This window comes from Lepidothrix coronata, unplaced genomic scaffold, assembly GCF_001604755.1.
Source record: "Lepidothrix coronata isolate B3197 unplaced genomic scaffold, Lepidothrix_coronata-1.0 Scaffold201, whole genome shotgun sequence".
NCBI lineage: Eukaryota > Metazoa > Chordata > Aves > Passeriformes > Pipridae > Lepidothrix > Lepidothrix coronata.
This window is the reverse complement of record NW_016690381.1, coordinates 231,241-258,242: the sequence shown is the minus strand read 5'-3', so window position 1 is coordinate 258,242 and position 27,002 is coordinate 231,241. Positions and strand designations below refer to the sequence as shown.

The 27,002-nt window shown below is 43.2% G+C and overlaps 1 protein-coding gene across 9 annotated transcripts in view; it reads right to left on the bottom strand.

The window, feature by feature from the left end:
* The window catches only part of PTPRT (protein tyrosine phosphatase, receptor type T), a 281,951-nt gene that overhangs the window by 47,864 nt on the left and 207,085 nt on the right, over nucleotides 1-27,002 (bottom strand). For 2 of the 9 annotated variants that reach the window (XM_017832332.1, XM_017832333.1), the window contains exons 13-17: nucleotides 22,588-22,617; nucleotides 15,546-15,593; nucleotides 13,199-13,347; nucleotides 7,327-7,404; nucleotides 7,078-7,125 (exon numbers count right to left, since the gene is read on the bottom strand). In XM_017832332.1, coding sequence (XP_017687821.1) covers nucleotides 7,078-7,125; nucleotides 7,327-7,404; nucleotides 13,199-13,347; nucleotides 15,546-15,593; nucleotides 22,588-22,617 — 353 coding nt within the window. The remainder of the gene's footprint in view (nucleotides 1-7,077; nucleotides 7,126-7,326; nucleotides 7,405-13,198; nucleotides 13,348-15,545; nucleotides 15,594-22,587; nucleotides 22,618-27,002) is intronic. The other 7 variants (XM_017832334.1, XM_017832340.1, XM_017832341.1 and 4 more) reach the window with 7 other exon arrangements.

The window sequence follows — 27,002 nt, the reverse complement described above, 5'->3', positions numbered from 1 at the left end:
CTTAATTTTCCATCATTAGGTTTAATACAGACCCAATCTCACAATTGGCTTCTCTCAGGAACCTGCAAGTAATGCCACAATTTTATCAGCCCCAATTAAAAAACATTATGAGATCCCTATTCGAGAGGGAGCCTTAAAACTAATGTGTGGTTCTGGAGCTAATACAGGGAGGGCACAGCAGAGCACAGGCCACCTGTAAAATGCAGCTCAGATCAGCCAACTCCTTTGCAGGCAATTAGTGATTTCTCTCTTCATCAGTTCCTTTAATTCTGCTGTACTTGGCTCTCTCCTCAAAGAGATGTATCACAGGGAGACGTGAGAGCTAGGACAGCGGTGCCCCCTCCCTTCCAGAATAATTTCTCTCAAAGTAGGTGCTCATGTTACGGGTCTGGAACAGGAAGAAGGTGCTCAGAAGCAAAGAGAGGTCTGTCTCTGGCCTTTGAGTCTATAGTGACAACTGGTCTCTTTGGTCAGTGACATAAAAATTGGTACAAACCCCACTGATTGTAGGAACAACTCTTGCAGCATTGTCACAGAGTCACAGAATGGTTTGAGTTGGAAGGGACCTTAAAGATTGTCTTGTTCCATCCCCCCTGCCATGGGCAGGGATACCTCCACTAGCCCAGGTTGCTCCAAGCCCCATCCTTGGACACTTCCAGGGATGGGGCAGCCACAGCTTCTCTGAAAAACCTGTGCCAGGGCCTCCCCACCCACACAGGGAACAATGTCAAGTGTGGTCCATGGCATCACACCTTTTGTGTGCCCCTCACCCAGCCACGTGTTTCTGCTTAAAGAAAAGTATCACACAATCTGGGTCATCCTACTCTCAGCCCTGGGACACACAGCTGAAACAAGATCATCACCTCCTCCAGACCTCCATGACAAACACATTGTGAACATCCTCTGTGCTACCTGCAAGAAAACCCAATCCCAACAACTGCACCAGCTCCAGACCGTCTGTTGTTGCCACCAGCATTTTATCTGGGCCAAGGAAAATGTAGAGGTGCTTTTAGGGAGACAAACTGCCACGTGAGAGATGAGCCTGGAGTTTACACGTTGTGCTACTAAAGCCTGATGCAAGTAACACATTGTTCCTCCTCCACCTCATCAGCCCCTGAGTGTGGAGCTCAGTGTGGTTAATGAGCTGCTCAGCAAGGCACAGCACCCTCTCCAAGATGTGCTGTTTACAGCAATCCTGTGCACAATTCACAGTGCAGGTACGAGGGGAGGGAGCAGCCAAGTGATCTCTCACCAGGACAGTCAACCAAGAGAGTCTTTAGAGGGCTGGCAAAGGGGTTTTGCTTTTCCTGCAGGTTGCAGCTACGAACCACATCTCATTCCTTTTGGCACAATTATTACTGGAAAAGACAACAATAGATACCAGCAAAGTCTTGTACTTTAATTGTTGCACTAAAGGCAAGTCAAAGCAATTTTCCACAGTCCCTTTTCTCTGTCAGCTTCTCACAAACATGTCCCCAGTCCCCAGCAGAAGAGGATGACTTTGCAGGACAAACTGACCAAGACTTTTCACTAAATTTTTGGCAGTGCCTCTGAAGCACGTGTGCCTTCCATGAGTTTTTGGTCAGAAAAGAAAAGCAAGAAAACAACTTTTTTTTTGTGAGAAAGTTGCACGAAATAATTCACTCTAATGCTCAGAAGCTACTAAACATATAGAATCGTGCATTGGGGTTTTCTGGATTATACTTCATATGCACATCTTATTTCTAGTCATATGTCCTTATATTTGTGACAGGAACACACACCATCATATTTCATTGCATACCAAAGATGGGAGTACAGTTCCAAAAAATAATCCAAATTAAAACATCTCAAGACGTGGTGATTCCATTCTGACCCCAAAAGTTGTGGCAATGGTTAATTACCCTCACTGTCTAAACATTTCCTAATTGTAATTTGATTTTGCTTAGCTTCGATTGCAGGCACTGAATCTTATTATACCTCCTGTTAGATTAAAGAGTCCTCTGAGCATTTGAAATCCTGACCCATGCAGGCACTGATCAAATCACTTCTTCAGATCCTCTCTGATAAAGCAAATCAATTGAGAGCTTCTGAAGTCTCATTAGGGCAGGCTGCTCAGGGTCCTGGTTCTTTCCCAGAACCACTTCCAGTTTTCCACAGTTCTTTTTTGTGCAGCTGTAAATAAGACAGGTGTTCTGCCTGTTGCTGGAAACACACTGGTAATGAGAGGATAATTTCTAATATTAGCAGCTTGTGACAGCAAGGTCTGTTACCCTTGTTTGTTAACCCTTTCTAGTGCAATACTTTTACTCCCCACACTAAGATGCCCTTTGCCAACACAGATGCTGGCACATTCATGATTCCCCATCCCTGGAAGTGTCCAAGGCCAGGCTGGATGGGATTTGGAGCAACCTGCTCTAGTAGTGGAAGGTATCCCTGCCCATGGCAGGGGGTGGAATGAGATGATCTCTAAGGTTCCTTCCAGCCCAAACCATTCTATGATCAGCCTAAGAGTTCACAGACCACCCTGAATTTTTGCAGAAGACATTAAATTAATGATTCACTGGCTCTCACATAACTAGTCTGATTGGGAGACATTTCAGGCATCTCAGCTTGCGTGTTTAGCGTGTAACTGCAGAGGATCGAATTTAACAACGTTGACTTCACATATTTGTAAACTCTCCCTGCTTATGAAATGGTGCTTTTTGTGACTCTCTTTGCTGGAGAAAATAATCATGAACTTGTTGAACTCAATTCTGAGGTCTTATTTTGCCAAAAGAAACAGAACAGAGCCCAGCACGCAGAGGGGAGCTGGAGCAGAGGCCAGTGAGGTGGAATCTTCCCCCATGTGATGAGTAACCCTGAGGGTGAGATACTATTGCCTGCCTATTGCTGCTACACCATCTTGTATTATATACTTTTGTGCTACCCAGACAAGGGAAATAAATATGTTTCCCTCCACAGAAAAACTGATAAACTTCTCCACAGATGTCACAGATAAAGATGAAGAGCAGCTGAGGAATTAGATTCCCAGTCTCAAAGTGACTCTGTACGATCAGTGCAACATCCCAGTAAGGCTGGGAGGGGACCTGCTCCTCCAGGCACCTTTGGGGATTAAAGCTTTAGATGCTTTTATAGATATCATCTTGTTTTGGAAACACAGTTAGAGAAATGGATATCTGGACACAGAGTATGATGTTGCCTCCTGACCAGAAAACCAACTTAAGCCTCAGACAACTAAAAGCAAAGCTGAACTAACGTGCCATCTTCTATACATGGACAAGTTTCTTTCAAAACTTTTGCTTTAATAACCACGAATTCCTTCTGTGTCTGAAACGACAGGCCTATCATCTCTGCTTATATTTTTATTCTCTTAGCCTTGGCAAGTGATAAGATGTGGTAAGACATCCTTTGCACAAAATAAATTATGTTTTGAGTGGTGTTTGTGATGGATTTAATTACACACAGAGCCAGTCTCTCTACACCAGAGTAAGGGTTGTCATCTTGACATCTCCTGAGGATGACTCCAGCATGGCTGATACCTCCTGCCCTTACACCAGGGATATGGTGCAAGCTGGAAAAAATAATTTGCTTTTTTGTGTGCATCAAGGCTTTGTTATATGATAAATATCCAGCTATAATGTACTATCTACAACGCCAACAGTGCTATGGCAAAGCAGAGTCAAAACATCCCTTATCAAATGATATCAACTGAGCTATGAAAAGCCTCAACAAAAAGCCTTCTGACAGCAGGCTTGACAGAGAACAGAAGATACACCTTCCATTTCAAAGGCTGTGAAGAAGCCACATATCCATAATTTTTTAAAAAAAGTAAGTAATTTTCTCCAGGTTCTAGAGATTTTTAAGACTTGCTTGGTTAACACCTTATGCAAGAGCATTCTAATAGTATAAAAACCATTCCACACATTTTCTTCATCAGTTAGCTTAGAAAAAAAAATCCTGTTAAAGGCACAAAGTTCCTTTGGTGAGGTGGGCAAAGATCTGGGGACAAGTGTAACTGCAGCTCTTCAGCTGTGTGGACCTTGCCAAGTCAAATCTCTCTTTGCCTCCTCGGTGAGGAGAAGGTGCCAGACCTACCAACCTCTCAGAGCAATTCATTAGTTACAGCTGAAAAACCACTGGCAGCCTCAAAACACCACAGGAAACTAGAAGACATTAATGGCTGGAAAAGAGAGTTTTCCAAGCCACCTGATGTTCTGCAGGCAGAAAGAAATGTAAGAGAAGTTCAGCTCAAGGATCCCTACAAGGGTCTGCCCCTCCATTGCTCCTTCTGCTGCCAACCTGAGCACAAGGAAATGATGGGAAAGCCTCTCCCACAGCTCCTTGTCAGGGGCTGGCATGGCCTGGGAGGCTGCAGATAGAACTGAACAGGTCAAGCTGTTGATTTTTGAGCTTCCATTGCATAAAAATAACTCATCCCACAATTAAAAGAACCAGTAATGCTGTTAGAGCGGCGATATTGGCTTCTGAACATCTCCGAGTCCTTCAAACCAGGTTGTGGATACACCCACAGCAGACTGGTTAAGAATGGGCAAAGCCCATCCGAAGTTACATAAGAGTGAAATCCAGGGAAAATTTCTCTGCCTTTCTAAGCCCAAGCCAGTTTCATGACAAGGAGCTCTCTCTGCTTGTTCTGCCCATCTGCAAGCAGCTACAAGGCACTGCAGTCCCCATCCTCTCTGGAGGGCAGCAGCTCCTGTTGTGAGGATCCTGAAATGAGAAAAAGGCTAAATGTCCTCACACACTGCTGGGAGATGACAGTGGATGCAAAGGAAAGACATGCTGGTTCCCTGGGAGAGACTGCACTGATCAGATCTCCTGAACATCCTCAAGAGCTCCTGGCCACGAACGTTTTCTCCCAAAAACAACCTCTCAGCTTGTGCTCCGTCCTCTTCAGGTGAATATCCACCTCTTTTATTTCTCAGTGTCAGATATTCAGTTCTCTAGTGAAGGTGTTTGTGAGAAACATTTAAAATCCAGAGTTGTCCAGGACTGGAAGAGAAAATGGCCTCACTAAAAACATGCATTACATAAGAAAGGATTAATCAAGCATGGGATAGGGTAGAGGCAAAACCAAAATCCCCTGGATCTTACTATCGACAAATCTTGTCCCAGTCAAGCCTAGGGAGTCATCTACTACTGCAGATACAGAACATTTATTAGCAGAATGTACAACAGCTGGGAACAGTGCTGAACTGCAGGCAGAGCCCAGAGATGGATATTGGTAGTGGGATGACTGATGTCCCTTTTAAGATATCTTTCTCTTTCCTGGGAATGAATATTAAGGAACATCAAAAATTAAACTTATTTTGCTCATACAGCAACATCCAAGGTCTGATGAATCTTTCTGAGAAGCCAGAACACCAAGGTCTTAATTTGTCTTCGAGTCACAAGATAGAAATTTCTCCAGTGCCAAGGAATGTTTCACAGCCTGTTAAATTCAGGTGGAACTGGGGTGGTGACCAGTCAGTGTAATTCAGGTCTTAAAAGTGCTCTAAACTTCACATCCCATGTGTAAAGCAGGGAAATAAATTCTTACTCAGATATAGCGGTTAGTAAAAGTTTAAAAGAGTTTTGAATACCTAAGTTAAATTCCTATTTCCTCTTTTTCCTCTCTAAAATTTGAGATTTTAAAAGTTTTGGGGGCTTTTTTGGCTTTTGCTTTGCTATGAGAAATACAGATTGAACCTGTTCATTGCTCCTTGAGCTTCAGGAGATAAAATGTGCAGTTCACACCACAATTCTGTCATGACAGAGAGGGAAAACAGCTCCCCCAAATGATGATCATGTTTTCCCAGATGCTGAGTGCAAGACAGAGAAGTTTCACATCTTCCAGCAAACTGCAGGTCAGGGCCCTGTTCCTGAGGCACAGCCAAAAGAGAAACCTGGCTTTGGACTTTTTTATTGAGTCTCTGGGAAACAAGAACAAACCTTCTGGAAAATGGACTCCTTTCCTGCCCACCTCATTCCAAGAGGCCTCATCCATTGCTGTCAGCTTTTGACAGACAACAGGATGAATGTGTGTGTTGTGGCAGCCCCTCCAAGCCTCTGTGCCCAGGCTGTCAGTCTGGAAGCCAAAGAACAGCCACTGGTTGTAATTCCATCCTGGTCTAGGATGGCCCTTCATCGTGTTCTGAGTGATGTTCAAGGCAGTCACTGCACATTACTGTGTCTGGGAGGGAGCATTTACTGCAGATAATCCAAAATGACAGGTCTGATAAACACCACTGGTGAGATTCTGATCAACCACAAATCATCTTCCTGCTTCTGATCAACCACAAATCATCTTTCTGCTTCATAGCAGAGGAACTCATAAATCAGAGAATCAGAATGGTTTGGGATAGGAGGGAACCTAAAGACCATCTAAGTTCCAGTCCCCTTCCACTATCCCAGGCTGCTCCAAGCCTCGTCCAACCTGGCCTTGGACACTTCCAGGGATGGGGCAGCCACAGCTTCTCTGGGCAACCTGTGCCAGGGCCTCCCCACCCTCACAGGGAACAATTTCTTTTTTAATGTCCAATCTAAACCTGCTCTCTTTCAGTTTAAAGCCATTCCCCCTTGTCCTGTGACTCCAGGCACGCCCTTGTCACAAGTCCCTCTCCAGCTCTCTTGGAACCCCTTTAGGTGCTGGAAGGGGCTTTAAGGTCTCCCTGAAGCCTTCTCTGAACACCCACAGCTCTTCCAGCCTGTCTCCATGAAAAAGATCCCTTCCAAACCAAACAGTTCTGTGATTCTGTGCTGGCTGCACAGGCACAACCATCTCCATGAGTCAAAACTAGGCTGCAGGCAAGGCTGTGTGTGGGAATTTGGCCCAGAACCCAAACCTCATTCACAAAAAGAAACACCAAATACTTGTTAGAACTCCTAAACCTTCATTTTTGAACTGTTCTTTCCTTTAAAAAAAAAAAAATCAATTAATAACAATAATAAAACAGAAATGAAACAAAAGCTTTCCATTTAACACACGACCCCGGGATTAATCGTGATTTTGGAACCCCAACACTTAGCAGTGCTCTCTCTCCAGGTTATTTTCAGGATACAATGAGTGTGTTTGCTCTCCAGTGCCATACACCATACCTGTCTTCTTACCTAACAGCGTGGTCGATGGGACAGTGTCTGATGATACTTTTGAGATGGAATTCCGTTCACCCACACGACACGGATCAATGGAAACCAACAGAAGGTCAACGGGAAAAAAAAGTTACAGAAAACGAAAACAAGGTTAGCTGTGTGTCACACTCAGAAGCCTCAGTCTTATAGGTCATATTGGGAAACATAAAAAGGCAAAGGAAATTTAGAAAGGAAAGAAAAGTCTGGCACTAGTACCTGAGTAGTAGGAATTCAACATAGATTTGCTCTGAAGGGTTTTGCTTTGGACAGAAAATGAACAAGGAGAGGGTGATGCTAGGTAGGAAAGACATAAGGAAAAGACTTTAGACATATATTAAGAGAGAGAAAGAGAACAGGGAGAATGTTCCTCAAAGAACACAGTAATATGGGATATATAAGGCTTATCAAAATGAATTATATTTTTCATCTCGACATGCATATTACATTTATTACATTGTCATCATGATGGATTTTCTTTAATATAAGCACTCCACACCCCAAATATAGTATTATAGTTACTGTAAATCAATATGTTCCTACAAGGGATACACATACAGCTACATTCACAGGTCTCTAGTCTAAATATCAATTTTTTTAACCAAAGAAGCAAACTTATGGTTTTATCTCTAGGAGAAATATTCTTAAAAATGACCCCCAAAATACAAACTGCAGAAAGTCAGTATTAACAGTAAAATAAACCACAAAAATACACAGGCAGGGGAGCAATTTTTTGGTTAAAACAGCACAAGATTAAAAGGGACTTGTTCTTCAAGCCAGGGCTGTTCACAGCAAACCCTATAATCCTTTCCCCTGTGAGTTGGGTTCTTTCAGCAGGACAAGCATCCCTGCCTTTTCCCATTAAAGCAACAGATTTCTCAGGACAAGAATCCACAAATTTCCATATTAATAAAATCAAGTATTTCCATATTAATCAAACAATTTTGGAAAGGCTCAACATCTTCACGATAGATTCTTGTCTTGATAGTAAATTTATGAGGTTGGTTTATACCTACAATAGCAAACATGTACATTCTTATGGTAATCCATCATTTTTGAAGGCATATCCTTTTGTTATCACTCTGCATTCACTCTTGGAGTTACAGGCATTTATTTATCTCCTCCTCAGAATGTTGGGAAACAAGCTAATACAAATCTCAGTACATCAGAAAGATGACAGCAGATAACACAGGAAAAACTATTCCACAGCCCAGTGGAAGTAGATAAAACTCAGTGTACATCAAAGTAATTTCAGAAGCAATTTTTGTATCTCTAGAGCAAACACCGCTTAAAAACTTCGAGTTATTCTATGGGGAAAACCAAAGAAGTCACTGGTCTAGGGAGTTCCATAAAGTCAGCAGAATTACCTCCCGAGCAGTTTAGAATCATCTAGTAAATGAACTTGCTCTCACTCTGAGTTCTCCCAGCACATTTTCAGACTTACACCACTTGAAAACACATTAAAACAATTGAATTTTTCATAGTTTAGTCTGTCCCAGCTGCCCAGAGTCAGAAAGCTTCTCTCCTCTGGGGCCTCTTGCTCTGTGTTTGTCAGCCTAAATCAGACCCTTCTCTTACCACACTCAGAACTTGGTCACTTTGGCAGATACATAAAATAAGATCTAAACAGAGGAATTGGTTTGCCCAGCACCACAGAGCAAGTCGGTGCTCAGGGCTTGGAGCAGGACCGAAGGCTTTCTGGAATTTGGGAGTGTAAAGAACTCACAGGGCCTTATTGCCTCTCCAGAACTGCTAAGGATAAATTACTGAGGCAGCTGAAGATAAACACCTCCCTTCAGTGAGTTTGATTAAAAATGTTACCAACTGAGGTTTATGAAATGAACAAAAAACCCCAAAAATGAGCAAACAAACCCTAAAACAAACAAATACCCCCCCCAAAAAAAAAAAAACCAAACCACAAAGAAAACAAAACAACAACAACAACAAAGTTTCCCAATACTTTGGAGAACTTCTTTCCCAAATCAGTCAGGTGGTGGCTTGTATAATGAAATGTGTACACAGTGCTGCTTCCTAACCAGAGGTTCTTACAAGCACTCAGCTCTGTAATCAAAGGGAACACGTCCAGAGAGGATTTCATATCGGGGTAGAGATTAAGACTTCATTAAAAATTCTCTTTGTATTCCCTGGAGTGGCACGTGAGGCCACATGACAGATCCCTCTAGTCATGCAGAGTGGTGGAGGCTTCTTCCTAGTCTGAAAATTATTCTTCTTTCATTTTTATAAGATTTCTTTTGTGCTAGAAAACCCCACAAAAATCCCATGCAAACCAGTAAAAGGGAAGTTAGTATATTTTCCTTTTATGCCTTTGATGAAATGTGGGTTTATTTTTTATTTTTAATAATTTTTGTACTAAAGAAAACACCTCATATTCATGACACTACAAGTCCTTGGACTGCACTTAGCAGGTGACCAGATTATGAGTGAAAATTGTCTATGGGGTAGGAGTAAGAACCAGATCTTGCTGTATTTGTCTTTTGTGAGTCAGAGCAAACCTAAAGACCTTTGCATGTCACTCATCACAAAAACACTCAGGAAATGGAAAGGTGTGAGTTTATATGTTTCTTGGTTCAAAGGGATCCTTAACATCCTGAGTGCCACTTACCTACACCTTCCTCTCATCTCGTTCTCCTAAATAAAAGCAGAGTAACTTGGTAACTGTGTAGTAGTGTCTACTACTGCAAAACTCAGCTCCCCCACTTCCAAAATGCTGGAACACTAAACCACAGACCTCATCTCTACAGTCTCACCCCTGAAGGGTGGCTGGAAAGGGGTCTCCTCCCAAAGTGAGATGTTACAGAAGTTAAGCACACCTTCATAAAGCAGTTTCCAGCAAAACTGGCTGCATTTTAAGGCATTAAATCCTCAGAATCAAACAGTTCCTGCCAGAACCCCTGCCAGGATGTCAGGATGGCTCTGCTGGGGACATGGAATTCTCCTGGCCAAGCCTGGTCCGTGGCATTTTAGCACAGCACAGCCAGAAGAGCAGAACACATCAGCAGTGCATCACTGCTGAGCTCCTGTACTGCTGCTTCTGCCATCCCTGCCAAACTGCACGGGATTTCTGGGTGGTGACACCCCCCTGCACACCCTCCTGGTCACTGCAGATCCGGGGGACAATTTAGGCCCATCCTGCCTCCAATTTGCCATCTTGGTGCATAATAACCCTGCACAGACCAACGTCTACGTGTGACTGTGCTGCTTCCCAGATGTTCCTGCACACCAAAGAGCACACTCCAACACCCAAGGACCTTCATCTACCTCTAAGGGATTTAGGATGTATTTTTATTTTTTAAAAACCATGATACTGGAGGAAACGAACAACTACAGTGAGCCTGCTTCACCTCCACATGATCCCTGAGTAAAACCAGACAAGCTGGAACAGCCATGGACTATTTCATGTTTCAGCAAACACCTCTGATTCCATATGGTGTCACAGACAGAGGCTGAGTCCAAAAAAATCTCTTTAATTTAGACCCCTGTATGCATGAATAAGAATCCTGCCTGGATAACAACTAACACTGCAGAACGGAAGGAGGGATGAGGGGCTTTGCTTCAGGCCAGGAAAGGTAAATGCTCAATTTTCTACCACTTTCAGCAAGACGTGAGGTCTTGGTGTCTCCTCAGAGAAGGAGGGGCTGAGAAGCAGAAGGGCAGCTGTTCATTTTTGATCTCATTCATGATGGAGGGCACCAGGCAGCACCTCTGAGAGCTGCTGGAGGTGACAGGGCAGTGTGACAGGGAAGCTACAGCAGGAGGGTGGGCAGGGCTCATCCAGGGAGAGCAATAGTCCTCCTGCCACGGGAGCAGAGCCCTGGCCAAGCTGGAGGGACCACAGGAACAGAAAAGCTTCTACAGGGACTCACTGAATTTCTTCTGCCTGCAAAATTATCAAAATTATTGTGACAGAAAGCAAAAACTGGAGGGAAGGGCACAAGCCCTGCAAGGACATGTATTCTGGAGATAAACCTGTCTGCAAGTCACTCAGTAACTGTGAGGGATCCTACTTAGCAAGTTGTCATGTTCTATTTAATTGCTTTTGTGAGCTCCCAAGGTGATCCTGGGACTGAGAACACTTTGTTTCTCTTGGTGGACTTTTCTTCAAGAAGGAGGGGGGTATTTCCATGTCACTGCTGCAGCCAAGTCAGGCTCCCAGAGGTGAGGGGCAGCATGGAGAGGGTGACTCCCCATCAGCAGGCATCTGCAAATTCTATTTACCATTGGGGGCAAAGAGACAATTTCAGAATGATTTTGACTGCTGCTTAAGACAGTTGATTTCACCAGCTAGGATGGATAACCCTCAGTAAAACTCTATTAGTTAGCAGGAAGGTTAAGAATTAATCTTATTATGTTATTCCAAAGCAGGCCTGCATAGAAACCCTCAAGTTTTAAACTTTATTATGTCTTTTTTTTTTTTTTTTAAGGAAGGTTTTTACCCATAAAATTCCTGTATCAGCATGTGCACACTACTGCACAGAACTTACCTCCAACACCTCAGCATCCTGGACTTGGCAGTCAAAAATTTGAAGAAATCATGAAGGCTCATTAATAATTCTTTCTCATGGACATAAAGAGGGAAAAATCCAAAAAGAGTCAACCCATGATTGACTCAGGCTGTGTTACAGGGGGAGACTGGTAAAATCTGCAGTGATGTCAGACAAGCAAAGGTCTAACTGATTTAAAGAAGAGAAAACCTGGAGGGATGCTTTCTCACCAAATTTGATACAGCATATATTCTACAATTGCCATTTCAAGCAAATGACTCAGCTGTTTTAATTAGTCTGTCAGAATACCAAGGGAAAGAAATGAGGTCACATTTCAAGCTTGTCTCTGGATGGAAAAAGAACCCCCAGACTTTTGAAAACCCAGATTCTGAAGGAAGTGTTAAACACTTCATTTTCCCCAGACATTTCAGCCAAGCTGCCCTGGCTGCTCCGGGGTGGCTGTTCCAGCAGTGTCTGCTGCTATCCTGCCTCTCAAAGATATGAACCCCAGACAACTCCTGCTGCCTCCTCAGGAGACAGAGCTACTCAGAGCCTGAGAAAATTAGATCTTGACTGAAGTCAATTTAATATCAGAGGAAAGTGTTCACTGCTGGCCCTGACGGTCCCAAACACCTATTTATCCATCTCAGGGTGAGTTACCCAGAGTGGCAGCAGCAACATGTGCAGATGGAATTTGACATGACCTACAGAGAGAGGGAAAGGAAGAATTCACTCAGCCTGTCCCACTCAATCTGAGATTACAAGAAATCAGTGGCAGTGATAAAACACATTTTGTACCATGAGCACATCCATGTTAGTAATTAGGGGAAAAACCAGTTCACTAAAGACAAGAGTTTTAGTACACACTTGAGTTTCAGAGCTGTTCCCTGTCCAAACTAGCAGGCTCAGTGTCAAAAGAAGGAGTGACATGCCCAGAGTGTCTAAGTTTATATTTATTTAATACGAAAAAAAGTTTACAAATCCACCATGCAATCCACCATGCACTCAGCCTGCATCTAGAGAGGCTAAAGGATGACTTTGTGCTGCTTTACCCACAAAACTCTTTGAGCTACAGAGGTCTGAGTGGTTTACAAGTGTTAACTAAGATCAGTTTTACTGAACCTGGGTGAAGAATAAAGCGAGGACACAGACAAAAAGAAGAAATGCTGTCTTTCCATTCCAGTTCTCTAGCCAGGAGACCATGCCTTCTTTCATAACCATTTCATACAGAAAATGTTATTTCATCCTACAAGTCAGCTAAGTGATTTGATTTGACTCTCCTACTCACAAAGGAAAAGATATTTCTAAGGAACAAATAAACATGTGCCTCTTTGACTGTCTGATGGAGTTATTAGAACAGACTATGAATTATTCTCAGTAGATTTAGAGCCAGCAGGAATGTTCTCCACCTGTCTAACAGTTAAAACAGGGGCAGTGTCAGAGACATTCCAGATTTCTGTGGAGATTTTGCAATGATCTCTATCACTGCCATTCCTAACTCCTCAACATTGTGCCCATAGGAAGAGGTCCTTTTAGGAACCCAGAGCTCTCCAAGGGGGTCATATCCATTGCAAGCAAGTTAAACTTACTGAATCCATTAACATCTTGGCAGCTGGAAGAAAAAGCATCTTCATTGTGCACAGCACTGAGTTTGGTGGAGGTCTTGTCAGAAGTAGCCACGGGACCCATCTCCCTCTGTGTGCTGGTCTGAGTCTCCTTCTGCTTCTTGGCCAGCTTCCTTTGGGGCAGTTTGGAGAGGGGAGAAACCAAGGTCAGTTTTCCCTCATGAAAAACGAAGCAACGACAAAATATTTTGACAAACCACAGTTACCCCACTCGGTCAGACATGCAGGGCATTTGACAAACTGCACGAGAGCAGAGCCCACAACTTCTGAATGTAACTGTTGTGGAGCACAAGAAACATCTTTGAGCTCAGCTGACCCTCCCAGACACTTCTGTTGCACAAACCTGCATCACCCCAGCAGTGGGAGTGCTACCTCATCCTTGGAGAGGGTGGCATAGGCAGAGCCCCTGGGAGGGGGTGGAAACCACTCCAGGGAGAGCAGAGGGCTCGGGATGGGGGCAGTGATCAGCACCACTCACTCGGAGGTGATGGGACATCTGCATCCATCCCATGGGGTGTCTGCACCAGGGGTTTTCTCAGAGTGCTCCAGGGGACCTGTCTCTGTGTGACCTGAGAGCTGGAGCAGAGTTCTGTCCTGTCCCCATCACAGCATTGAGGGCAGTGGCCTCCTGAATTCTGATACACGCCCAAACTGCACTGAGGATCCACAGCCAGTGAGGGGTGGGGCAAATTAAAGGCTGAAACTGTTTTAGAAATGTCCACATATGCCTGTGCTCCAGGAAAAAAAGGTATTTTCTTATTTTGAGGAGACAGCAAAAACTTTGGCCAAAGCAGAAACGCTGCCTGCTCTGAAAACACTCCCAGAGCTGAGAGCATAAGAGGCTCCTCTTTTGCAAACAGAGCTAATAACAAGAAAATGGAGAGAAGCAGAAAAAGTGAGCTGCTAAGCTTCCACTGACATTTGACTGCCCTGTGCTTCACTTGTATCAGAGAGCAAAACCCTTTAAAAATGAATGTGTGACATTCTACAATCCACACCTTGAAAAAATATCACACAAATCCCTGGCGCCAGCAAAGAACTTTGCTTACACGACTTCCCTAGATAAGAAAATAAAACAAAATAAAAGGGAGAAAAACAGATTACTGTAAGCAGGAGCTTTAGATTTCTCTCTTTCCTCCGACTCAAAGAAGAAAAAAAAAAAATCCTAACGACTAAATCATTGTGCAAAGAGGTTTTTCTTCTCTAAGACTACAGGCTTATGGTAAGTGCTACCTGTCTTTTAAACTTCATTAGATTCTTAAAAAAGATACTCCTTGCAGCATAGTCTAACGGGCTTTATTTATCCACAGAACATGTCAGAGTGGCATTTCCAAGCAAGTTCAAGCACACAGCTGAGCCCCAGCCTTCAGGAGATGGGCAGCTTGGCCAGTCACCCTCGTTTGCAACAAAGGGTCAAAGACAGCTAAAACCTTTGCCTGTGTCTGTGGGAAAAGGACTTTTTTAAAGCAAGTGGATAATCTAGATCAGGAGAGCACAGATTTATGGAGAAAACTCGAATGTTTGCTGCAAACTTTAGAACAAACACATGTTTCATCTGCTCCTCCAGCTGGGGTTCAGCCTTTTACAATTAGTGGTTCCAATCCAAACCCAGAGCTGTTTAAATTGAGTACGAAACCACAGGGGGCACATTTAGATCTCCCCACACCCCCATGGTGCACCCACTCCTGCAGATGAAGATACAAAGGGGAACAGTCCTTGAGCGATGAAGCAAAAAGCTGGTGTTTAATGATGTTAAAAGCTTTGCTTCCAGTGCTGGGCAATGTTAGCACAGAGCTGCAGACATGGGAGCCTCTATTTTTTGTGCTGTGGTACCTGTGATAACTACAATAGTCTTGAAGTGTATTAACTCTACTATGTGGTTCCATAATCCTTCAAATTTGCTAATAGCACATGCCTGTGTGAATTCTTTTGGCAACAGGAATTAAAATCTCTCAGTGGGAAACACTAATCCAAAATGCAGAAGTCTTTAATAACAAGCACTCTGGACTGCTGGGGTGAGCCCCTACAGACGACCACTGCTGAGGTTTAAAAATGGTGAGTCAAGAAGGGCGACTTCCTTTTTAAATCCAAATGCAATTATTTGTGGCAATTATTATCTGTAAGTCCCCACGGCCTGGTATTTTTTTCAGAAATGCCAACAGGCTACTAAGAGCTGGAATTGGCAAACTCGTTTTCTCTTTGAGCAACAACATTTCTGCATGTCCTAGGCAGGAAAAAAAAATAACCCCAAACCCAAGCCCATTAGTCCCCAAAGGCCTGCTTACAACAGCCCTATGCAAAGGAGTTCTACCTGGTCCTGTAGAAGACAGAGAGGCCCCTAAAACATTGGCTTGAATGCCTAAAAAGAAAAGGTGACATGAGTTTAAAGGTCCCAACCTAACTCGCACACACAAACCGGCCGCCCCTGCGCAGGAGCTCACAGGGGGACCAGGGAACACAAAACGCTTCTGCACCTGAAAAATGCTACCATTTTCTTTATCACTTTCCACCTTTCTCCCTCTCTATTCCAAGAAGGTAAAACTTCTCCATCTAAATTTAGAGGGAAAAGGAAGACAGATCTCTTTGGAGGATTTCAGAGCTAAGCTCGCCAGACACATCAAGGGGCTCTCGGTTTCTGAACATGCCTTTTCTGTTGCCGTTCCGTGTCTGGAGAGAGTGGCAGCACAGGACTAAGCCTATTTGGTCCTTGCCATCATTATAATTCACAGAAAGGATTATAAAATCAAATGACTAGCACTTTCCAGAATGTTAAGGATGTGACTTAAACCCGCAGCTAGGTAGAGGTTGATTTCCCAGCGTGTCAAAAATGCCTTAGGAATTGGGAAAGCATTCATCTAGAAATGCTGCTTCCAAAAATAGAGATCTCTGCGGATCACTGGCAAGCCACATCAGTGACAGGGCTCCTGCTCTCCCCACTGACCAGCCTCCCCTGAACACAGCCCTGCAACGCCCCGCGAAGCTGCTCCGGGAGCATTAGTGTCAATCACGGGTGCCCAGAGTGTGCCCAGCACAGCCTGACAGCAGGCACCGAGCAGACACCTCCCCACTCATGCATTATGCAGCTGAAAACGGGAGGAAATAAAGGCCCAGGCAGATATTGGGAAGAAGAGTGCTACAATCAACAAAGGTGGAGAGACTGAAATGTCAGCATGGGAATAAGGTGATATTAATGGCTGGGTTACATTTAAGAGTAATGTGTGAAGAAGAAAACAGGAGTCTGTGGATGGAGTTTAGTGGGTTGCCCCTTGCAGGGCTTGTAAATGAAGAGATGGTGTTTAGAAGCACTACACACACACAGGAGGGATGAGACAGAAAGATGCTCGACGTTGAGTAAAAAAAATGAAATCAGCTGTATAATCAGGCAGTTGATGGTGACCCCACGAAAGCAAGGATAAAACTATTGGCAGTGAACCTCAACTGGGTGTGGGTTTTGGAAAAAAAAAAAAGATGGAGATTTGATTCAGTTATTTTTCAAACTTCTACTCCTATCAGAAACTAGACGTAAAATCTGAAGCACTACATTAAAATTGCCGGAGTTCCACTTAAACACTCCAGGAATGCAAACCTGGTATTGAGCACAAACCATTTAATGCCACGGGCATTAATCAGAGAGCTCAAGCAATATTTTCTGTTGGAAGTATCTGCAGGATCAGATCCCTGTTTTGCAGAGGTTTGGATAAGCGTCAGGGATTATTTTTTAAAAACAGCTTCAAACTCTTCTTTAACTTTTTCTATCAATTCTACATGAATGTTAAAGCTGTAACTGCCACTCCTCCAGAACTCTCCTACGTTTACGTTGACAGATTTAATTTTAGATGTTTCCCAGGGATGGGTTATATACACTGTAATGTAGATTTGCATGCACAGGTAATTTAGACATTAGGTACAGATCACCTAAGTTAAACGTGAAATTTCCTCCCACAGACACGAATTGCACATTGCCCTCGTTTTCAATAAGCAGTTTCAAAAAGCCACAAAATAAAACTCCTTTTGCAGAACTGTGCATAGTAAACTGCTGGGAGCACACACATTATTTATGATGAAATCTGCAGCAATTTAAGGCAGGCTGTGATGAGCCATACAAATAAAAGGGAGCACTGGTTAAACAGAAGATCTGCTGAACAGGATCTCCATCCCCTAAACCTGTGGCAGATCACAAATTCAGTTTAGAAGAACAGTTTCATGCTGGTGTGAAAAATAAGGGAGGGATTATACACGGCACTACAATCTGCCAGGCCTGGGTGATCCTTTTGGTGTGACTGAGGATCAGAGAGGGCTCTGCTGTAACACTACACTTCAAATAAGACACGTGCCAAAGGGACACACACAGAGGAGGACAAGGAAGGTAAAGCTGGAAAACATGATCTACAAGGAAAGGCCAAAGGAAATATGGATCTGTAATCTAGAGAAAAGGAAATCAAATAGGGTCGAGAGGTCTTCAAACATATGAAAAGACACCACAGGGGAGCTGCTCTCACTGTCTGCAGGGGCGAGGGAGTAAGTAATAGGGCTCAGCTATGGGAAGGGCAGTTCATTTCAAACTTGGGGACAACTCCATGCAGGAAAAGCTGCCTGTCTCTCAAACTGACAGGGCAGACAGGCTGTGAAGTCTTGGTCACTAAAGATCTGTAAACAGAGCAAGTGGAACAAGAGTTCAGAGCCTTCCATCGCTCCGATGCTTTGGGGAATCTCCTCCGTGCTCTGATGGTCCTCCTTCAATCTGCACCTCCTCACCTGCTCCCCCTGCACTGACTGCAGCCTCAGCAGGGCTGAGGAGCATTCCTGGCCTCAGGAAGGTTATGGCAGGAACACAGGGAGTACAGGTGGAGTGAAGAGCAAGGAGCATTGTTACTTACAGAGCAAACATCACTTGACAGGAGAAAGTGAAGTAATGCAGAGGGAAGTCAAAATATGCTCTGAGTATTTCGTACTGAGTGCACACAAACAGAGGGTCTTGAGAAATATGATCCAAGCTTCACTTGATCAAATTTTTAACTACTTTTTTTGGGTACATTTACTTACAATCCTACAAACTTTACACAGGTCAGAGCCATCCAATATATATAAGCCTGTGTTGGCTATGACAGCCACAAACTCTGCCCCCTGCAAAGTTTAGGCTTGCAATCACCACACAGACACGTTCTAAATAATAGCTCACCTACTTTCTGCATTTTCTTTTTTTTTTTTTTAATTTGCCTTCATTAGACTGGCATAGCCACTGATTAACAACTCTGTTTTTCCAGCATTTAATGAGAAAAGCATCTTAAAGGAATGTTTCTTCTTAAAATCCTGATTTAGCAAGCTGACCTGTGCAGGCAGATCCCACCATCCATGGAAATACATGGAGATATTTCTGTATTAATGTGGTTATACATAGGTATGCCTATAAATAAAATAATGGGCTTTTTTTTCTTTTCAAATGTCCCACAGACAGTGGAAATAAATTCAGCACAAACCCTGTTATTTAAAAAAAAAAAAAAAAGTAAGTATAAATTTAGCTTAATAACCTTTGACAATTCCTCCCAGCTGAAACCATCCAACAATTAAAACTGGTATGAAATTGCAGTGGGAGTTGAAGGGGCTTCCTATGTTGTAATAATGTCCAAGGAGTTCTGGCCAGTTCAGGGGAAAAGTAAAACATCATCTTGGCCATTGAGTGCCCTTCTCTTATAAATAACATTAAACTGAGTGCTTGCAACACACACATGAATCTCTATATTTCCAGAAACACTTCCCTGGTCTGATATCTCTCCTGATTAAATTTCATTCTGCAGCCATTACTCAGCCCAGGAGAAAGAAACAAAGCAAAACAAACAACCCACACAGAGAAAACATTTCCATTCCTTTTCCTGGTGAGGAAACAATAAAATCATGATAGGAGTTGCTGCAGTTGAAAATACTGTTGCAAACGAGGTGCCTGTCATTAAAGGCAAACCCTCCTGTAAAATGGATGAATTGCTGCCTGTGTTTTACAGCTTCAGCCAGGAAAAAAAAACCAAAAGCTTTCAGACGTGGATGGGTTGATATCTTGCACTGCCCATTAAATTTAAGTGCAAAGAGACAGCCAGCAATTCTGTACCAGCCTTAGACACCATTTGTATTGGTGTAAATACAGAGTAACTCCTCTGAAAAGGCTCAGGCATCACCCTGGGGACAGGGATGAAAGGAGTGCACCAGGACAGGAACTCCCAATTCCACAGCTCCCTTTTCCCAGGGCGAACACAAGTTCTGTCCCAGGATCTCAAATCATAAGGAACCAGCTTTTGATGGTGGATAAATTGAAGGACACTATATGATGAGTTACAAGTTAGGAATTGAGGCCTCCTGGGTTTGTATTTCCACTTAAAGCATATTATTAAAGACCTTTATGGCCTTCTCTTTCACCTGTTCCTACATGTTGCAGCAAGTTTTCAATCAAGTGTTGCTATACAAAAATCCCATAACTACGTATACCAAAAATAACTAAAAGAGCTGCTCTTATAAATGAATATTTGTGACTGGTTTCACCAGAGCTGAAGGTGCTCAGCCATCTTACAGAATCAGATTTTAAGCCCTGGATTGCAGCAGAACACAAGACCAGCTGAAGGCAGAACTCCAATCACCACAGTGCTGTGGCCTGTCTCTCTAAAAACCAGTTACTTATGATGTAACTCTCTGTGACTTTAATAGAGTTATCACTAAGAACTGTTTAGAAGAGTTAGGGTTGGGGATTTTGACCTTCCTAACAAGAAGATTTTGGTTCCTAACAAGAAGAAATGCCAGTATAGCAGATGACAAAGTGTTGAGAGGAATTATCTGAAAGTAGACAAGAACTGCTCTGAGAAACACAACTTTGAAGTCCAGAAACTGAAACCAAAAATAAAGTGATGTAGTCCATATGGTCACATTTAAAGGTCTGCCAGCAGATCTATTTGAGAACCTGCTTTTCAGTGCTGCTAACTCATTCAATTGAATTTTGCCTCAGAACTAAAACATTCATACAAAGTCATAGCATGGAAACCAATTCTATTTAAAAAAATATATATACATATTGCTGCTCTTATTTTCACAACATTTCAAATAAACTTGAATCAAACCTCTCTGCTTATGGGAGGCTGTAGCAATTTCTATCAGCTTTGCTAAGAATTACACAGTCCTTAGCAACTTCAGATTTTCATCTGCAATCACAATGCCACACCCTATTTCATGTGAACCTTGAAACATGAAACTCAGTAAAACTTCACTGTTTGCTCCTTCATGGATTCTCCTGATTTCTTCCCTCGCTACTGGAATATTCCTTGTGCCTTGACTGTTGTTCAGGTTCCTCTCTTCACTTTTCCTGAGTCACTGTACTGTTCCCTGAGAAAAAAAGAGTTCTAGCAAATTGATCCCCAGAAGCCATTACAAGAGAGCAAAGAGACCCCTTAAGGATCCCTGTGGTTGCTCCAGCAGAGCAGTCCTCAGCTGACTGCTTAAAACAATGTGGTGCTGCTGTAAAATGGGTCACAGAGGGCTCAGAGGTTGATTCATCTTTTTAAATATATAAATCTCAAAATATAGTAGAGCAGGGAATGTTCTGACCACATGGTGTCTGCTGGAAGAAGACAAAATTATAATGGAAAACCTGGGACTGAATTTTTCAGGCAATGGTGCTACTGGTTGTAAGAAACCAGAACAGTAAAAGATGAGAAGTGTGCAGAAGAGGAAAGGTTGTACCAGGAAATTCAAACACCTAGCAGCACCCATGTGTTAAAAGCATCCCCTAGTTAGTTAAACTTCTCTTTAATCTGACTTCTTGGGGTCAAATTCCATTCTTAGAGAAGCAGAGTGAGGTCTAGAGGAACTGGAGTTACTCTGCATTTACAGTGACATCACTGGGCAAAGTCAAGGCTCGTGATGGTGTCCTGAGGCTCCTCATGTGCTCCAGGGAGTGGGGAAGGTGCCTCTTTCAATAATTTTCTGATAAGTCATTGAAAAGTAAGATCCCTCCATGTAGGAATCCTCAGACTTAACTCCTGTCCCCGTCCTTTGGATGTGAAGCAACTCAAGTGGAGAAGAACTCAAATGGCAGCACATTAATGTGCTCCTTTTGCTGACCTGCTCAGCACCCTCCTGGTGTCCCAAGACCAAGACCAAGAGGAACTGTAGGAACAGGCAAAGGATGTGGTTGCTGGAGCAGCAGAGCAGGAGGAACTGGCAGGGCCCTTTTGACAACTCTCTGGATTTCAGAGCCCTGACAAGTGTGGCAGGTTGTGCTCCCGGGAAAAGGGGGATGGCAGTGACACGGCTGCTGCTTCTGAGAGATGGAGAGGGCAGAGCTGTTCCTCTCAGCAGTAACAGCTGCCTTTCCACCCCTCCCAACCCTCTGAGGGCAGCAAAGCATCCAACTCAGTTCTCTGGGACTCTTTCCTCAGATCATTGATCTAGTCCTCTCCTCCTCCTGATCCTCAGACAACTATTATCCCAGCAGAAACAGCTTGGCCCCGATTACTTTCCAGCCCCTCAGTCTTTAGGCAACAGATGGCTCTGGAAACACCGATGTGTGAAGCATTTTCATGTGCCTTAAAAACTGCCTTAATTATGCAGCCTTGTCGTTAGGACTGGACAGGTGATTTAGATCTGAATATCTGAACCACTTCATAATCCAGCCATCTAAACCAACCCTGGGAACCTGGCAACTCCAGCAACAGGGACGTTTGCTGAGATCCTGTCAAGTTGTAGTTGTCAGAAATCTTGGAATTTTTAAAAAGCTTATATCCATGGCTTCCCAACAATATCTTTCAGGTGTGAATTTTCCTGAAGTGTGGCTACGTACAATGGAATGTTGAAAAGGTGCACTTGGGACACTGTATCTGTCCCATTAGCATTTATAGAATCATGGAATCATTTCTGTTGGAAAAGACCTCAAAGATCATCGAGTCCAACTGTTAACCCAGCACTGGCAGGTCCATCACTAAACCATGTTCCCAAGTGCCACATCTACATGTGTTTTAAATGCCTCCAGGATGGTGACTCCACCACTGCCCTGGGCAGCCTTTGCCAGTGCTGGACAGCCCTTTTGGAGAAGAAATTGTTCCTACTATCCAACCTAAAGAAGAATATTCAATTTGAAGAGCTATAAACCATAACTGATATATGGACATTAATGTGTTTGCAGGCACAATTACAGGTGCAATGGGAGAACAGGGAAAACACAACAGTGTGCAACTGAGAAAACTAAACACGAGCTGCTGGAAAGACAAGGATAAATGGAATGGTAAAAATAAAGTGGGAAAAGAAAAGAATACCACAAAGCACAGAATTACCACAGGGTGAGCATGCTCAAGAAACATCATCCCCAGCCAAGTACTTACAAGTAATAGGAGTAGGAATAGGCATTTCTTCTAAATATCGACGGCCAATCAGATGAACAAAATATCCAAAAGGAGAAAAAAAGAAAAGCACATAATTAGATTTATAAGAACTCTAGGATTCTTTTTCAACATACAAAGTATTTGTGCTGGTTTTTGTACTGAGCTACCATTTTCTTACACTTTTTCCAGGAGCTGTATAGGGTGGTGAGTAATAAACAGTGAGCTGGAGACGGGTTGTGTTTCACTTCTACTACTGACTGGTGTCACCATGTATAAATCCCCTCACCTCTTTCTTCCCTCACTTTGCCACGGCAGTAACATGGATAATGAGACTTACTTTTGCCTGTTAAGTGCCTTGACATTTTTGAAATGGAAAGAAAGATGTCAGAGCTATTAATATAAATAACAATAAACAGGGGAAGTGCCAATGCGAGAACGCCACAATTTTGGAATATTTAGACAATGAGCAAATTGTCTAATGATAAATCACGCTTCATCAAACTCTGAAATGCAAATAGTTCATTACCAATTCAAGCATCACTCCATATTTAGAGCTGAGCACTGGGGGTATGCACGAGCTTTCTGCGTCACTGTGAGCAAGCGTTTTCTACCACAGTTTTTCAACAATTCTGTCCAGAACATTTTGATATGTGTTTGAGCAGCACCACAAACCGAGCCTTGGCAGTCAGTTAGAACTTAAGAGGTGATGTTTTCCCTTTCATAACTGGAAAAGGGCTCCTCTGAAAAGCTGGTTCACAGCAGATGTGGCCCAGGGTGTTACAGATCTCCCGCCAGGCACGAGGAGTCTCAAAAGCAGCAGCAACGGTCAAGACAGGGAAAAACAGGGAAACACAAACTTCAGTCTGCTGCACAACTTTAAAATCCAACCCTTGAAGACTCCACAAACACTAGGAATTGCTTAGAAATACAATTGCAGGGTTCAAGTGGTCACTTTCATGGTTGCTCTGAACACAAATTCCATAAGCACACGGGGGAACCAGACTCAGCACAGTCACTCTGTGCACACACGGGGCTAAGGACAGTTCATGAGGATTAAATGGAAATGACTTGGTTTTCCTGGAGGTGGCTCTTGCTATAAACCTGAAATTCTGGCCAGATTCCTGTTATTTTCCAAGCTATTGGAATGGCATGGATTCCAAGGTAGACCTGAAGGTATTTTAACATAATTCTCTTATCTCATGAAACCCAGAAATCCCATGTGCCATAGAATGCACCAGAAAGGTGCAGTGACTGCCACTGAGTTTCACTGTGGAATTCCAAGTTCCCAATAACCTTTGAACAAAGGGAAAAACGACCACAATGTGTAAAATGAGAGCTCACAAAGCTGAACCTCCTACACCCCCAAAATCATTCCATTAAACCAACCCCCCCTGAGGCCAGGCCAGGTTTCACACAGGACTATCCACTGCAATTGTTCCCTTCAACATCTTGCTGTTCTTTCTGCTGCTCTCCTGTCTCACCAGCAGACATCTGTGATCACACCAGACTCTCAGCTCTCATTAAAAGCTGCACATCCCTCCAGGCTGCAGAGGAAAGCTCAGAAAGATCTGCTCCATAAGGACAGAAAATAAAGGCAAGCAAAAGGAGGGTTATGTTTAGGAATTGGACAGTCCATTTTGGCTCAAATTCTCCTGAAATATGCAGCCTAAAATAAGGACTTCCTAAGGAGTATTTCAAAGCTTACTGTGAAAAACGGTCAGAGTTATGGTTCAGTAAAAACATGACCTGGTCCTAGAATGTATGAAACAACCCAAAAAGCCCTGGCTGTGTCCCACCTTAAATATGGACACAGGAGGGACATGGGGCAACAAATGTGCAAATATCCCTTTTGCTGATTCTATCCTACAGCTTGGGTATGCTCTGCCCAAGAGGCTTTGGGGTTTTATTTAATTAGTTTAAGGCAACAACCTAAATCCTAATCCAGAATAAGGAGCTGAATTTTCATAGAAGGAAATAATCCTAGACCCTACATAGCCCCAAATCTCCTTTTTTGCTACTGACATCAGTTTAAAGAACTTATTTACAGTACACCCATGACAGGCTGTCTGATCCTATTTATTCAGCCTTATATTTAAGGGGTCAGTGGAGGCTTTGTCTGCTCAAACACACAAGCCTGAGAAGTGTCACATTCTTCACTCCAGGGAAATGCAAGTCACGATTACACCGGAATTAAAACTGTCCAGATGAAATCACAACTGACCAAAATCAAATCCTTTGGGGGGGCAAAGTCAAAGGGTATTTTCTCCTAAAAAGAAGTTTACAAATGTCTTGTTTCAGTTTGCTTTTACTAACCAATCCTGTATTCTCTGGTACACAAATATATTTAACTACTATTAAGGACAAAGAAACAATCTCCTTAGAGCATTGGAATTGTTTTGATACAATAAAAATGAGGTATTTCAAGATATGTATCTATTAATGAAAGAAAACAGTACTGCCTTCTATGGGCAAATACACTCAAGTGGGCACTGATCACCACCTATAAATTAACAGGCTAAATTATCACAGAATCACTGAATGGTTTGGGTTGGAAGGGACTTTAAAGATCATTCCATTCCCACCCCTTGCCATGGGCAGGGACACCTTCCACCAGCCCAGGTTGCTCCAAGCCCTGTCCAACCTGGCCTGGACACTTCCAGGGATGGAGCAGCCACAGCTTCTCTGGGCAACCTCTGCCAGGGCCTCCCCACCCTCACAGGGAAGAATATCTTCTTAATATCCAACCTAAACCCACTTTCTTTTAGTTTGAAGCCGTTCCCCCTTGTCCTGTCATGACATGTCCTTGTAAACAGTTTCTCTCCATTATGTGGCAGCAATTTGTGTGTCATACACGTGATGATGATACTGTGATGTAACTCACAGAGCTACTGGGTTCCCAAAACCAAGAAAACAGATTTTGTAATTGATTCTGATTTTAGATACTGTAAGACAGTCATATTTAAAACATATATATATATACACACACACACGTTTTACACATACTCATACAGAATCTGCAGCAGACTTTAAGTGATCTGAGGTTTCAACTGAAACTTTTAGATGATAAACATAAAGTCAAACCCAAATTTTCCACTGCATAAACATTCTGACTGGTTTAATTAACTTCACATATCTGTCTAAACCCTATAAAACTTCGTCAGCCCCCAAGAAATTTGTGAGTTGCAGGAATTTTTGCAATATGGTCTGCTGAAACTATGAGCAATTGGACTTGCTCATGCCTAGCATCTGAAAGGTTCAAACCAGTGTGCTGCTGATTTGGTGTCTCACAAGAACAAAATGAAGCTTCTGACAATCCCAGTGCTCATCTCAAACCAGTGTCTTCCTTCTCTTAGTGCTCCTGTCTCATCTAATCCCTCTCCCTCCTTTTTTGTTTGCAGTGGTTGACAAAATGCTTCACTGAGAGAATCCACCCCTGTGCCCATTCCCAGTGAACTGCAGAGCCCTGGATCGTGAACAAATGTCACTGTGATATTTTCCAGCTCCATTTGAAGACAACATCCCGAGTTCATCTAATTAAATTATTTTTCTGCATTGCTGCCTTGTAAGACTACCCAGCTTGTACAGTGAGGAATTGGTCTCAGTGCACTGAGAAGGGAACTCTTTTAGAAGTGAGGTTAATGCAAAAGTGGAATGCAAGAGCTTAAGCTCCCAGTGCTTCTGTCTGCAAAACAGAAAGAGAACTTTGTTGTTTAACTCTTCTCTCAGAAGAGCACAAACTTTCAGCTCTGCACCTCTAAAAGATCCAATCAATTTGTGGTCCAAATCAGCTTCTCCTTTTATAAAAGCTGGTCCCAATCCACATTAGTTTACAAATTAAATGAGCCTGACAGGCTTAAGTTCATCTTCAGGGAACACTTGTCCATATGCAGCTCCAAGCCTCAATTGGACGTGACTGCTGCTGCCCATCCAGGGGAGCCCCAGAACCTGTGGGCTCAGCAGGTCTGGGAGTGGTGCTGGAGGTGTGAGACAGCCTCCAAACCCTCCTCCTGCACTGTTAGAGCTTCTAAATGGGAAAAGATTTTAAAGTCAGTGAGCCAGTTTATTTCTTAGTGTGGGTTCCAGTGGGCAACCTTGCCAAGGACAGCAAACTGGCAAAGAGAGATACAGGCTGCAGGGATTTTGCCTGTTTGCACTGGGGGGTGGAAACAACACAGGAAAGTATGATTTTTCAGCTCTAGAAATCAAAAATGGAGAATTTAGATTTCTAATACACCCACTCAACCTCCTTTATTTTAATACTGAAGAAAGGTGCCTAAGTTTACAGAGCCTGTGGCAAAGTTCTGTCCATGGGACATCACACCCAAATCCACCAAATATTGCTGCTTCAGGGACCAGGCCAGTTCCCCAGAAAAACACGTGCACTGTCTCAGGTCAGCACGAGCTTGGGAACTTTT